Source organism: Rattus norvegicus, chromosome 8, assembly GCF_036323735.1.
Source record: "Rattus norvegicus strain BN/NHsdMcwi chromosome 8, GRCr8, whole genome shotgun sequence".
NCBI lineage: Eukaryota > Metazoa > Chordata > Mammalia > Rodentia > Muridae > Rattus > Rattus norvegicus.
In genome coordinates this window covers 106,565,655-106,578,415 of record NC_086026.1, presented here as the reverse complement: position 1 = coordinate 106,578,415, position 12,761 = coordinate 106,565,655, and the positions used below count along the sequence as shown (strand labels likewise).

At 43.1% G+C, this 12,761-nt stretch overlaps 1 protein-coding gene across 2 annotated transcripts in view; it reads left to right on the top strand.

Annotated features, from left to right (window-relative positions):
* Window positions 1-5,175: 5,175 nt before the first annotated feature.
* The window catches only part of Slc25a36 (solute carrier family 25 member 36), a 33,886-nt gene continuing 26,300 nt past the window's right edge, over window positions 5,176-12,761 (top strand). The window contains exon 1 of one of the 2 annotated variants that reach the window (XM_008766577.4): window positions 5,176-5,428. In XM_008766577.4, the coding sequence (XP_008764799.1) occupies window positions 5,388-5,428 (41 nt within the window). In that variant the 5' untranslated portion in view covers window positions 5,176-5,387. The remainder of the gene's footprint in view (window positions 5,429-12,761) is intronic. The other variant, NM_001427729.1, reaches the window with a different exon arrangement.

Sequence of the window (12,761 nt, the reverse complement as noted above, 5' to 3'; positions counted from 1 at the left end):
GAACATGTGGATCACCCCTTCTGGAGAAGAAGCAAGGCCTGCCGAAGTGCTTGCTAAGGGTGAGGGCAATACAGAACGGGTAGTGGAAGAAGGTAGTTATAAATACCAGCTAAGGCCATGTGACTAGTTGCAATGTGGATTGTAGTTGACGTGTTTCTGTTCTGTTTTATTAAGAACATGTTTCTGCATATGTATGTGTACGTACATTAAGTGATCCTTTGTTTTCTTTCTTCATCTTGCAATCCCTATTGAGATATCAGTAATTATTATCACGTTTAAGTTATGGGACACTCAAACACTAAGCATTCCTCAAATTGGACATTGCTGCCTCTTTTAAAATGTATAATGCATTTGCAGTTGACCCGGCACTGAGAAGGGAAGGTAGATGTTTACCTTCCTAACCAAGAAGCTGCTTGCAAATGATGCCTGCTGGAAAAGAGAAAATTGCTTTTTTCCAAGGACATGTCACTGGATATACATCCACCCTTCAGGGTGGGCTCCACACCCAGGAGTAGTTACCCAGCACTAAAGAGACTGATTTTTTGTTTGTTTTGCCATGATTTTTTTGTTTGTTTCTTTGTTCAGTTTTCAGGTTTTTTTCTTCCTGAGCTTTTTTTGTTACATGTTTTCATATATTTTGTCTTATTGACATTTTGTTTGTTTTGATTGTCCTTTTGTTTTGTTTTGGGGAGGGAGAAAATGAAGTTGGGTAGATAAGGAGGTAGAAAGAATTTGGGAGGAGTTGATGGAAAGAAAAGAATATCATCAAAATAGATCGTATCAAAAATATGTTTAAAATTTAAAAAAAAAGTTGAGGTTTTTTCAGGGGATCTTGGACCTGCTGTGGGCTCTGAGACACAGTGTTTCCCTTGAGGAAACAGTTGTTTCACCATAGGGGAAAAAAATCCATCTTTGCAACAAGTATCTTATCTACCTCCGGTACTCCCTCTGAAGGCTCACCACCAGTATACGGAGCTAGGTCAGTAAACATCACTGAGTTTAAGTGTCACAGAGTGGATGATGGGAAGGCACTGAAGGGGAGATTAAACTGCACAAGGAGGAAGTTACTGGCCTGGGATTTTCCGTCTGAGGCTCAGCTATAAGTGCATACTTTGTCTTCTCTAGAACCTTATCTTCTGGTGACTCTTTCCAAAATTGTTCAAGTTTTTGTAGGATCTTGGGCTTATATTCTCCATGGGGGCGGGGCCCTCCAGCCTACATTCTCAGTGTGCTTGGGGGGGAGGGCAGCGCTAGTGAGCCATCAGTGTTGATGAGAGGATAAGAGAACAGACTTTGGAACCAGAGTTCGTCCATTTCCAGCCTGGCTGGCTCATCATTTCCAAGTTGGGTCAGCTCGGTAAGTCCTATAAACTCTTTCTATCTCCACTTCCTGTCTGTGAAATGGGACTTCCCTACCATGCTTGTAAAGAGGACTGATTTAAATATTTCCTAAGTATTTGCCACACTGCCTGGCGCATAAGAGGAACAGAGGCTTATGTCTATACACGTGCACGCACATGAATGTTCATAATGACTTTATCTGTAATAGCTTAAAACTGCATGCAATTTCAATGGCTGCCGCAAGACAAGAAATGAGCTATTGACTCTTGCTACTCTCTGAATTAGTAATTATGCTCATCAAAAAAAGACAACACACATATGCCCATGTGCTAGGTATGTATTTAGGAATGCACTTTGTGGTTTTATCTAGATCAAATTCTAGATAAACGTAAGGGAATCTGTAGTGGTTGCCTAAAAGGGCTAAATGAAAGTGGAAAAACTATAATGGGCAGGAGATTGGGGATGGGGTGGATGAGGTGGGTGGATTTACCAGTTATCTTTATTAGAGTGGTCCTTCTGGTAGAGACATACAAATCACCAAACTTATGCTAAAAGTAAAAGGAGGTCCTGGGATGCGGCTCCATTGGTAGAGTGCTTGCCTAGCATGAATGGAACTGTGCGAGTGCTTGTCTAGCATTCATGAAGTCCTGGGGTCCATCGGTAACCATACTTCAATCCATAGGACTACATAAAAAGTAGGCATGGAGGCATACATCTATGATCCAAGCACTTGGGAGGTGGAACCAGGAGGATCAAACGGTCAAGGTCACCTTCAGATAGGTAGGAAGTTGAAGACCAGCCAGGATATATGAGACTCCAGGTTGGGAAGGGAGAGAAGACAAAGAGGAGGAAGAGAAGGAGGAAGAGGAGGAAGAAGAGGGGGAAGAAGGAGGAAGAGAACAGAAAAGCAAAGGGACATGAGACCACCTGCTTAACCTTTGCGGTGGTGTGAATGACAAATGTTCAGGCATTTTGATACTTTGATCCTCAGTTGGTGGTACTGTTTGGAGAGCTGCGCTGGAGAAAGTGCATCACTGGGAGCAGGGCTTCCACATAAGAAGACCTGGGCCAGTTCCAGTTGGCTGCCTGCTTCCAAGGCTGCCACTGAGAATGTGAGTCCCCAGCTTCCTGCTCAGGCACCATGCCAACAGGAAGGCCTCTCTACCCTGGTGCACTCATTCTTCCGGAACCCTTACCACAATACAACCTACCCTATACGACAAAACCCCACCAAACATTTAAACCCATCGTTGCCAACCCAAGGGCTGAAGCTTTTAAGAATTTCTAAACCTACAAGAACTAAAAATAACAGAAAAACAGAGAAGAAAAATAAGGGATGAACAGAGGCCAAAACACCGTGACCTCAGTCTAGCTGTGCTCTTCTGCTCCCTACCCCCATACCTACCGACTAAGAACTTCCAACTCTTTAGCAATTGTAATTAGAAACCAAAGTTAGTCAGGAAGTTGAGGCCTCTGTTTGTTTTTGAGGTACTCATCTGATTGTGACCAAACACCCAGACAGGAAGATAACTTTGGTCCCTTAGTCACTAAGAGATTGTATCTCCCAGAAGCCCTCTAGGTAGAAATTGGGAGGGGGTGATGGATAAACTGTTTGGTGGGAAGCTTCCTTTGTTCCCATTCACCTGGCCCTGATACCAGCCTTCAGGAAAGCTCGCAAAAGCTTGTAGAAAGGGCAAAGGGGCCTGTGGAAAGGATTCGTTGAAACGGTGCCCTATCCAGAGAGATAAGGAAGGTTTACCACTGTGCTGTGTGGATCCAGCCGCTTTGGCGGTTTGCTCAAGCCGGGAGTCCTTATGGACTTCAGCAACCGCGCCCCAGTGGGCGGTGCCCGATTGAGCAAAATGTGCTGGGTTTGCATCCACAGTGAACTCCAAGAGAGGCAGAAAAGGAACCAGCAACGCCGACTTGTCACCGATCCAGGAATAACTGTTACTGTGCAAAAGCATGCCCATAGAACTTGTTCACAGCAGAAGCATTGGAGACAGTCTCAGAGTGGGACCGAGTGGTCCTTCTCTCAATACGGACCATCATCAGTCAAGCAAGGAGTATCGCCCATGAAAGGTGAATTTTGAAGACACTCTTAGTGGAAAAATTCCTCACACCAAAGGCCACACACGTAAGTTTAAAACATACGTATTTGTTCATAAGTAATGTGCAGCATAGGCAAAACCAGAGGGATAGAAAACAGGTCAGTGCTTTGTAGAGAGTAGGAGGAGGGGCGAAAAGGAGTGACCCCTAACAAATATGTGGCTGTTTTGAGGGCGAGGAACCCCTCAGGGAATAGGTAGATGAGGGTTGCACAACCAGGGAAATAAACTAAAACCCACCAAACCACACACTTTAAAGAACCATATGTCATGGGAATTGTGTCTCAACAAAAGAAGAGAAATACTTGTGCCATAAAAAGAGTCACTTGTTGAATGTCCTGTGGGAATCTATGTCATTTGGCTAGAGGGTTGTCATCACTCTTTGGGTCTGCTCTTCTAGTTTTGCCCCCTTTTATCCCTTTCCGCCCTAATAGACGTTCTTATTTCAACAATTAAAGCTCTGAAGTCAGATTCTACTGGATTCAAATCCCAGCTCTTCTAGGATGAATTGGATAACCCCTGGGCAAAGTACTTTGACTGCGCGTGCCCCTCCCCAACAATAATAATCAAATAAGAAATACAATATCACGAACACTTACTCGGTGGTACTGAAATGCTATAAATGGTTTACACACTCGGTCGGTCCTCTCCTGCTGCAGGAACATTTACAGTCTGTATGTTTTGTAGGAATTTAGATGGCACGGTCAAACTCGGAGAGAGCTAAGGCAGTTAGACTTTGTCAGGTGGTGCCCATAAGAAAGTGGCTCTGGAAAATTTAATGTGGGCTGGAAAGGCAATTGTATGGGAGGGGGAGAGAGAAAAAAATGAAATGTCCCTTCTGTGTGATTGGCATATCGGTATCTATTATAGTATTTTGACGGTTCATTTGTACCTTGCAAATAATAACCAGATAACAAAAGTTTGAAGTAACTGCCATTTTTCTAGAGAAAGAAAACACTTTTCCTAGTCCTACATATACATATAAGAAACGCGTTGATCAGTAAAATAAAGCTAGTTTTATTCCTGTAGTAAACCTTCACGTTTTAATCTACTTGCCCTTTACTAAACACTTTTCCCTCATGTGACTCTACCTTATTCCTGTCAGGAATTCTCTGTCTGCATTCCATTTCAGAAATGTTCTACAGAGCATGGTCCACCTTTCATTCCATCACTCGGGGAGTCTAAAGCATGCAGGTCTGAGTTGGAGAGCAAGCCCCAGACCAACCAGGGTTAGTCTCACAGTGAGAAAAGTCTCATTCCTGGCCAAAAACAAAATAAATAAATAAATTAACGACTTATCTCACTACTCCCCTGCAGATCCCAATTTAACACTGGTGTTTCATGATCATGTTTAATGCTGTGCTGTTTGTGAGAGTGCATGCTAGTATCTTCACACAAGATTTTTTTCCAAGCATTTCAGTGATTTCCAAGGCAAACACGGGGAAGCAGAAAGACTCAGTTCTAAACCCACATTTTTACTGGGGCTCTGAGCCGCTGGAGTTTTATCCTAGACTGTCCCAGGGGGCCAGCGGAGGTAAGTGGCAAGGGCCGGGTAGCCTTCCTGATTAGCGGATCAGGTGCGAGGGCAAGACGAGCCACTACTCCGGGCAAGCACTCCCATCCTGCCCCGCGGCCCTTCATTGAGGAGCCCCCTCGGTGATCACGTGAAAGGGGCGTGCGAATCTCGTGACGTCACGTAGCCTAACCCAATAGGAGCTTCTGTTTATGTAGGGACCTCCGACTCCTCACGACTCGCGCTGCGCAGTCCGGCGGAGCTCGCTGGAGCAGGAACCCAGCGGGGTGGGTTTGCGGGTGGCCATCCGCCGCGGCGGCTCCGCTCACTCCCCGACGTCCCTCTTCTTGGCCCTCGCCGCTGGCCGTGGCGGCCTGCTGGGTCCGCGTCCCGCCTCTGCTCCCTGAGGACATGCAGAAGAGAGAATGAGCCAGAGGGACACGCTGGTGCATCTGTTTGCCGGGGGGTAGGTCCGCGGGGCGCGCGGGGTGGAGGCTGCGGGCCTACGAAGGCCACGCCGGGCCTGGGCGTGAGTCGCGGCCTAGCCTGTCTGTACTGCGCGACAGCGGAGGCACACGGACCCCGGCCTCGCGGAGGAAGCTCGGCCTGGTGACAAAATGGGAGCAGGTTCGGTCTCCCCGCCCAGCACGACCGGGCCTCACGTTGCCCACGTTCGGGGACGACCTGGTTTCCGGCCGCCGCTGCGCCTTTGCTGCTGGCGGGCGTCGTAGCCGGCGGGGAAGGTATTGCAGTGCTCTTGCCCGCGGTGCCCGGAGGATATTTCCAGCTTTGGAAAATTTTCTTTCTCTTCCCTGCCCCCGGTTTGCCGGAGATAGTGCAAAAGCGGCAGTCAATCTCTCTCTCTCTCTCTCTCTCTCTCTCTCTCTCTCTCTCTCTCTCTCTCTCGTCAACCCTCCGAGCACTCCTTGCTTTGGAGAAGGGGTAGAGGGGTGGGTTGAGAGAAGTCATGTATTAAATGAATATTTAACTTTATATGTGTACAGGATTAGTATGGAGCCTGAAGTCTGATTTGCTGATTTCCCCCAGCATGAATGCTACAGCCATTTTGCTGAACCAAGTTTGTTCCTCCATTCGACATGTTCCTTCCCAATTAGTTAAGAGAAATCGAACGTTAAGGCTTTTACCTGCAAGACTATAAAGTTGTCATAAAAAATAGCTATGGTGAATTAACTTTTTAACCTATATAACAGAATAAAGTAGTATTTTCAAGTCCCACGGTTTGACTTTAAGATCAACCACTTTAAGAATATCAAAGGAATACATACTTACGAATTCTCTGCATGGTTTTTGCTTTGAGTTAATGTGTGGCGGATTCTATTGCTAATAATAACAATGCATAGTTGGCGCACATTTCATTCCACTTTTATGATTGACCGATTTTGAACCGACCCCTATTCTGGCATTAAAACAACTACTAATTTTATGAGAACCAGTTTGCTTTTTGTGTTTCTGAAATGTTTACTGCTAGTAAAGGGCTAATTTAATTCTTGCTTGTACCTGCACATGCTAGGCAAGTTCAACAAAGGGCTCCATCCTCAGGCCCTTAGAACATTTTATTACTCTATCTCTCCCCTCTCCAACCCACCCCACCCCATCCCACCCCCACCCCCGTGGGTGTGGGTGTGTGAGGCCGGTAGGAGAAGGTAAAAATGTATTGTCTTGTAGTGGTTGAATTTCTACTTGTAATTAGATCTGGAAACACTTGAAAGTTAGAACACCATAGATGTATCTAGGTTGGTAATTATTTATTTTGACTTAAGAAATAGACAAAGCTCCTTAATCACGTCACTTGTAAAGCAAAGTTGACATGGTCTCTTCTAGAGCCCTTCCGTGGCGCCTTTGTTTTTTTTTTTTTTTTTTTTTCAGGCTTCATATATAAGCAGGTTTTGTTAAAGCACATGCTTGTGTATGATATAAATGTTAGTTTGAATGTCAATTTTCCAGTTGTGATAGGATCATCATATTGTGTTTGTAAATGCTTGTTAATTTAGGCCATTTTATATAGGCTTTTTGTTTCTGTTGGGGGCTGGAATGGAGGATTTTTATGGGATCCAAAAATATCAGTTCATTTCTTCTATTTCCCAAGAAGTCTAGTATGTGCACAGTAGTGGGATGTTAAATGGTGCACAATACGTGTTTTGTAAATTCCCCTCTTTTCCATCTCATCCTAATTGCATATTCATATAATTGTAGCATGTATACATTCACTCTTTATAGAAAAGAGTGGTTCGTGATAGCAACGGTCATTTTAATCAAAATAAAAGAAAAACAAATACCAAAACAAATTCCCTAAGGTCAAACATTTTCATTCATGTAAAATGAGGAATAAGTAATTGTAGAAGTCTTGACAGTCTGACAGTACTTAAGTTCTGTTCTGTATACTACTCTGGCAGTGTTGTATATACTGAACATAGAGAGGTGTGAGGCAGATGACGTTGGAAGTGTTCTTAATTGAACATGTCTAAGTTATATATCAAAATTGCTTGTTTTGGCAATAATTCAGTGTGTTCTTTCTTCATAATCGTTCAGTTTGTTTATCGTGATAGCATTATATATACTAGGAGTTGTAAAATTCACTTTACTACGCAGGAGAGGCGCGTCTTTGTGGGCTCTATGCCTGGGCTTCCTCACATACAGGTAGGTATTCTCTGGGTTATGCTCAATATGCCTTAAAAGAACCAAGAGTAGCCTTTCATTATTCTTAGGCAAAGGTTTTCTTAACACAGGAGCCTTTGAGTTCCTTCCCTGATGACTAAAATGCTGTACACTCAAGTGGGCTCATTGGGATCCCAGAAAGATTGTTACTTGGGGCTGTAATAGGAATCTTTGAAATAGACAAGCACCAGACCTTGGGTCTAAGTGACATATCCATGTGCTGAACTCGTGCTTCCTTTTAAGGTGCCCTTTGATCTCATTATGCTTTTGCCAGAGTTAATATTCAGAATTTGTAAGGTCATTGGTTGGGTTAATTAGGTCACAGACAAATCATAGTAGCCTGCAAAAAAAAAAAAAAGGCTGTAAATAAGGTTTAGTTTTCACTGCACTTCAGATGTCATGGTCACAGCTGTCCAGATCCAGCAGCCACACATGGAACAAGACAATTGTATACATTAAGAAAAATAAACCTTAAAATTAAAAAAATATATATTTGTATATGTGTATGCATGCATGTGTGTAGCTGGCTATGCATATGTGTGTACCACATGTTTGCAAGAACCCCAAGTAGGTCATTCCCGGAAGTGGTCCCTGGTTCTCTGCAAGACCAATAAGTGCTGCTTTCTTCTTTTTCTTTTTCTCCGCCTCCTCCTTCTCTTCTTCCTCCTCTCCTTTGTCTTCTCCCGCCGTCCCTTCCTCCCTTCCTTCCTCTCTTCTTTTCTTCAAGACAGTCAGACAGTCCATGGTAAATTTGGAGATACTCATATTCTTGCAGGAACGTTGCTAAGTTTTTTGTTTTTTTGTTTTTTTGTTTTTTTTTTTTTTTTTTTTTTTCGGAGCTGGGGACCGAACCCAGGGCCTTGCGCTCGCTAGACAAGCGCTCTACCGCTGAGCTAAATCCCCAACTCCAACGTTGCTAAGTTTATTGAGAGGTCAGCTTATGAGAGTCAAGATTGTCCTTGTGGAGAATCCTTAATCAGTATACCACATGCCTAGAGGGACAAAACATCAAATGGTGTGAATGCAATGTGGAAACCTTTCATTTCTTTTTTAAAGGGTATATCAAGTGTCAGAATGTATAAAACCATGTGAACATAATGCTTTTGAAAGCTGCAATGTACCTCTTTCTATTCCAGAATGAGAAGATATGTAGTATTCTGCTTTTAGTAGACTTTCTGATTATGATAGAAACTTGCAATTAATTGGTTTTCTGACTTTACTGGGAAAGCTGTGGTTTTAGAGCTCTGGCTGTCCTGGAACTCAATATGTAGACCATGCTAGGCTAGAACTCAAGAGTTCCGCCTGCCTCTGACCCCTGAGTACTGGGGTTAAAGGCATTGGCTCCTGTTCTATCCTGCATCTTACTTAGACCTTTTGGGCTGCTAGAGCAAAAAAATCAAGTGGCATCTAACATTTATTTATTCCAGTTCTAGAGTCCAGGTGGTGGCGATGGCAAGTTCATGCCTGCCTGGTGAGGGTCTCCTTTCTCAGACTACATCCCCACTCTGTCCTCAGAGGAAGGGCTAGCTGGCAGCACTCTTTTATGACACTAACCCAAACATAAGGCTCTGTCCTCAATGTCTGCTTACTTCCCCAAAGCCCAGCTGCTGTTACCTTATGTGGTAGGATTTGAACCTGTAAATGGCAGGGGAGAGATCTTAAACATTGAGACATACCCCCTGAGAGAATTCCTTCTAATGGATTGGAAAACCAAGAGAATTCTTAAACTATTAAGACAGTATTAAGTTATTTCCCTGTAGTGGATTAGTGTAGGGGGGTAGGGTGGTGCTAGGTCTCTGTAGAATTCCCAAGAACCCTTGGGGTAGTTTTTAATTCTAAGACCATGTTTATGAAAGTAGTATGACATTGTTTGCCTTTCACAAATCTGTTGACATTTGTACTGGTAGTCAAAGGCAAAGCTGTGAAAAGGCAGCTGATGGTAGTCTCATTATTCATCTCTAGACGCAGTTTTTTGAGTTTCTGTCAAGTTTCACTTAAAAATATTCGTGAAAGGGTCTGGTAGGTGGTTCATTCAGGGAAGTGCTGCTGTCTACGCATGAAGACTTGTAAGTTCAAATCTCCAGTTAAAGTTTACAACAGAGAATGGGAGCTATCCCAAAAGCTGTTGCCTGTATGTGGGATATGTTCTTCTAGCTGGGCTGCCTTGTGAGGCCTTAGCGGGAGAGGAAGGGAGGGTAACCCAAGGGGCCACACCCCCTGGGGGGGCATGGGGTAAGGATTGTAGGTGACCAGGAGGAGGGCAGTGAGTGGGATTTAAAGTGGATAAGTAAAAAATAGAATTAAGTTAAAAAGCTAAGAACAGGAAAAATCAGAGCAGAAGAGCCTGCTGGGCAAGGTAGTGCCTTCCTTTGATCCTAGCACTCAGGTAGGAGGCAGGGGTAGGCACATTTCGGGTCAGCCTGGTCTACATAATGAGACCCTCTCTCAAACAATAGAAGGGAAAAAAGGAGTAGAAGAATCGGAAATTGTGTTCTGGAATCCGATGAGGCAAGTATACCGTAGTAAGGAAGAAATGCTGAGCTTTCTAGTGCTACTGTCATATAAATTATGTTTAGAGACCTTAGCCCTTTGGCCTGATCTGATTTAGTGATTTTGACTGGGTGTTTACAGGGTAAGGGGTTAGAAATGTGATTGGAACAGGAAAGAGATAGAAAACTAATGGACAACTTTCAGATTTGATGAAAAGGGATGCAAATAGATTAAGTTACACTTTATGGGGAAATTTACTTTTTCAAAATGTATCATGTTCCTTCTGCATCTTTTGTTTCCATAATAGATTTTAGTCCTTAGTCTGATACTCTCAAACTATCTTGATACATGGTGTAGTTTCCTTCCACAGGTTTATCTAATCAATTGACCAGCATTTTTCTGATTTGGGTATTGTTATTGGTCTTTATTTTGCTCTAGCATTCAAAGTAAGAATTAATTGTTACTATGCCAGAAATGCTACACATACCTTAAGTGTCCTCCTTTTTTAAAATCTAGTTTTTTCATGGTAATCTTTCACTGTATAGGAAATGTTCCTATCCCTTTCGAAAAAAAATTTTTTTTTCTTGACTTAAATGCTAAAGTCTTGGAGATAAGGCGCAATCTGTAATATTGGTTAACCAATAAGCTACAGAAGAAGAAGTTGGGGGTGAGAGTTCCTTGATGAGGTTTACAGGATTTTGAGACAAGGACTATATGCTTTAATATACAACACCCCCCACCCCCAAGATTGGTTAACCTTTTGTGAACTGGTTTTTAGTATTATTTCTTATGAGATGGTGTATTACTCAGAGGCAGAAAAATAGGTCAGCCTGTTCAGTCTGCTTTTACAATGTAAACTGTGTTTGTTTGAGGAAATAGGTTTGTGTAAAGATAAGAAAGATGGATTCCCAAGCACCTTTAAAGATGTGTACACGCCTCCATATTGTAGGTGTGCTCAGGAAATGCTTTCTTTCCACACGAGTTTCTTTGCCTGTCTAAGAAGTGTCCTGGCCCAGGCACACTCAGCCTCAGAAGGAAGGCAGCCTGTGTCTGACAGTCAGTCTTGGAGTCAGTTCTTACATGTTCATCCTTTTCCGTCAACAGAGTCTTGAATATTCTTAGGTTCCTGTGCCCCCACCCCAATTTGTTTAGTAAAAGTTTTTTATAGACAGGGGAAATGGTTCTAGGGTTCAGCAGTTTGAGACTATGAGGGCTGTGTGTGTCTGCACCTGGCAGGTTCATGGTTCTTAGCAGGATGGTTGAGATTACTCTGCTTGATTCTGCTATTCAGTTCTCCTTTGCCTTCCCATCCCTCACTCTCCACTTAGTCCTTATGCACCATGGTAAGCTGTGTGGGAAAGCACTTTGAAGCCGTCAGTGGGCACACTGCTTTCTTATAAGGTCTGTTTGCAGAGTTTTATATTCTGTGCTTTTAAACAGTGTCATGGTTACACCGCACTTGGCTTATTCAACTGCTCCTCTTACTCAAGAGGTTGGTAAAAAGCACTAAAGCAGCTGACCACTGGCATGCCAGAAATTTTCTCTTATGTACATAAGCAAATAGAAAACTTCTCAGAAGTGGGTGGATTTACCAGGCAATCATAAAAGTAGAGGAGTTTGAACTGTCTTACATAAAGTTGTGGATTTAAGCAAGGTCTAAATGGTCTATGATTGATGCATAGAATATATGATTGCCTTATTTCTCTAAGTGATCTTGGCTGTTTCACTCTTCTGGTTCATTTTCCTCCCTGGTCCTTCCTTCCTTTTCCTCTCCCTTTCTTCCCTTCTCTCTCTTGGTTCCTTTTCTTTCTGGGTGGCAGTGTTTCAGTATGCAGGACTGCAGCTCTTGGTCCCCCTGCCTTAGCTTCAAGAGTGTTGACTTAGAGGTATGTAACACTCTACCCAACAACTGCCTATAAGTGTGTGTGTGTGTGTGTGTGTGTGTGATGTTTTCCCTGCCCGTACATCTGTGTTCTGTATGTATTTTGGGTACCGTTGGAGAGCATTCACTCCTCTGGAGCTGCTGTTACAGACTATTGTGAAGCTCCATGTGACACTGAGAATTAGACCTCTATTGTCTGGAAGAGCAACCCATGCTCATAACCATGAAGCCATTGCTCCAGCCCCTGCCTGCTGCCTGTGAACTTAAAATGCACATTGATCCAGATAGTCTGACTCAGAAGAAATAATTGAGGTTACTTTGATTTATCAGAGATTTTGATGCTGTAATGAATGTTTAATGTTCTTTGGTCTCAGTCTTGTCTGTTGTTTTCTCCATGGAATTTCCCGTGAAGAAAACAGGAACAAATGAGTGATTTATAGAAATAACTTTGAATTGTGACTTTAAAATATTTATATATTATAGATATAATTTATATTTATATTATATTATTTTATATTTATGTAATGTGAATACTAAAATATTCACATTAGCAGATTAATTGGCTGCCACACTACAGTCACTCTGACTCAGGGCTACCCACTAGGTCAGACGGGAAACTGAGAAGTTCTGGAACTTCTGCATGGGTAATTAGAGGCTTTTCAGCTAGTTTTGATTTCAGAAACTTGCTCCTCTTGAGACAGGATCCTCACTAAGTTGGCTTGTCTTGGAACTCCCTAGCCTAGGCAGGCTT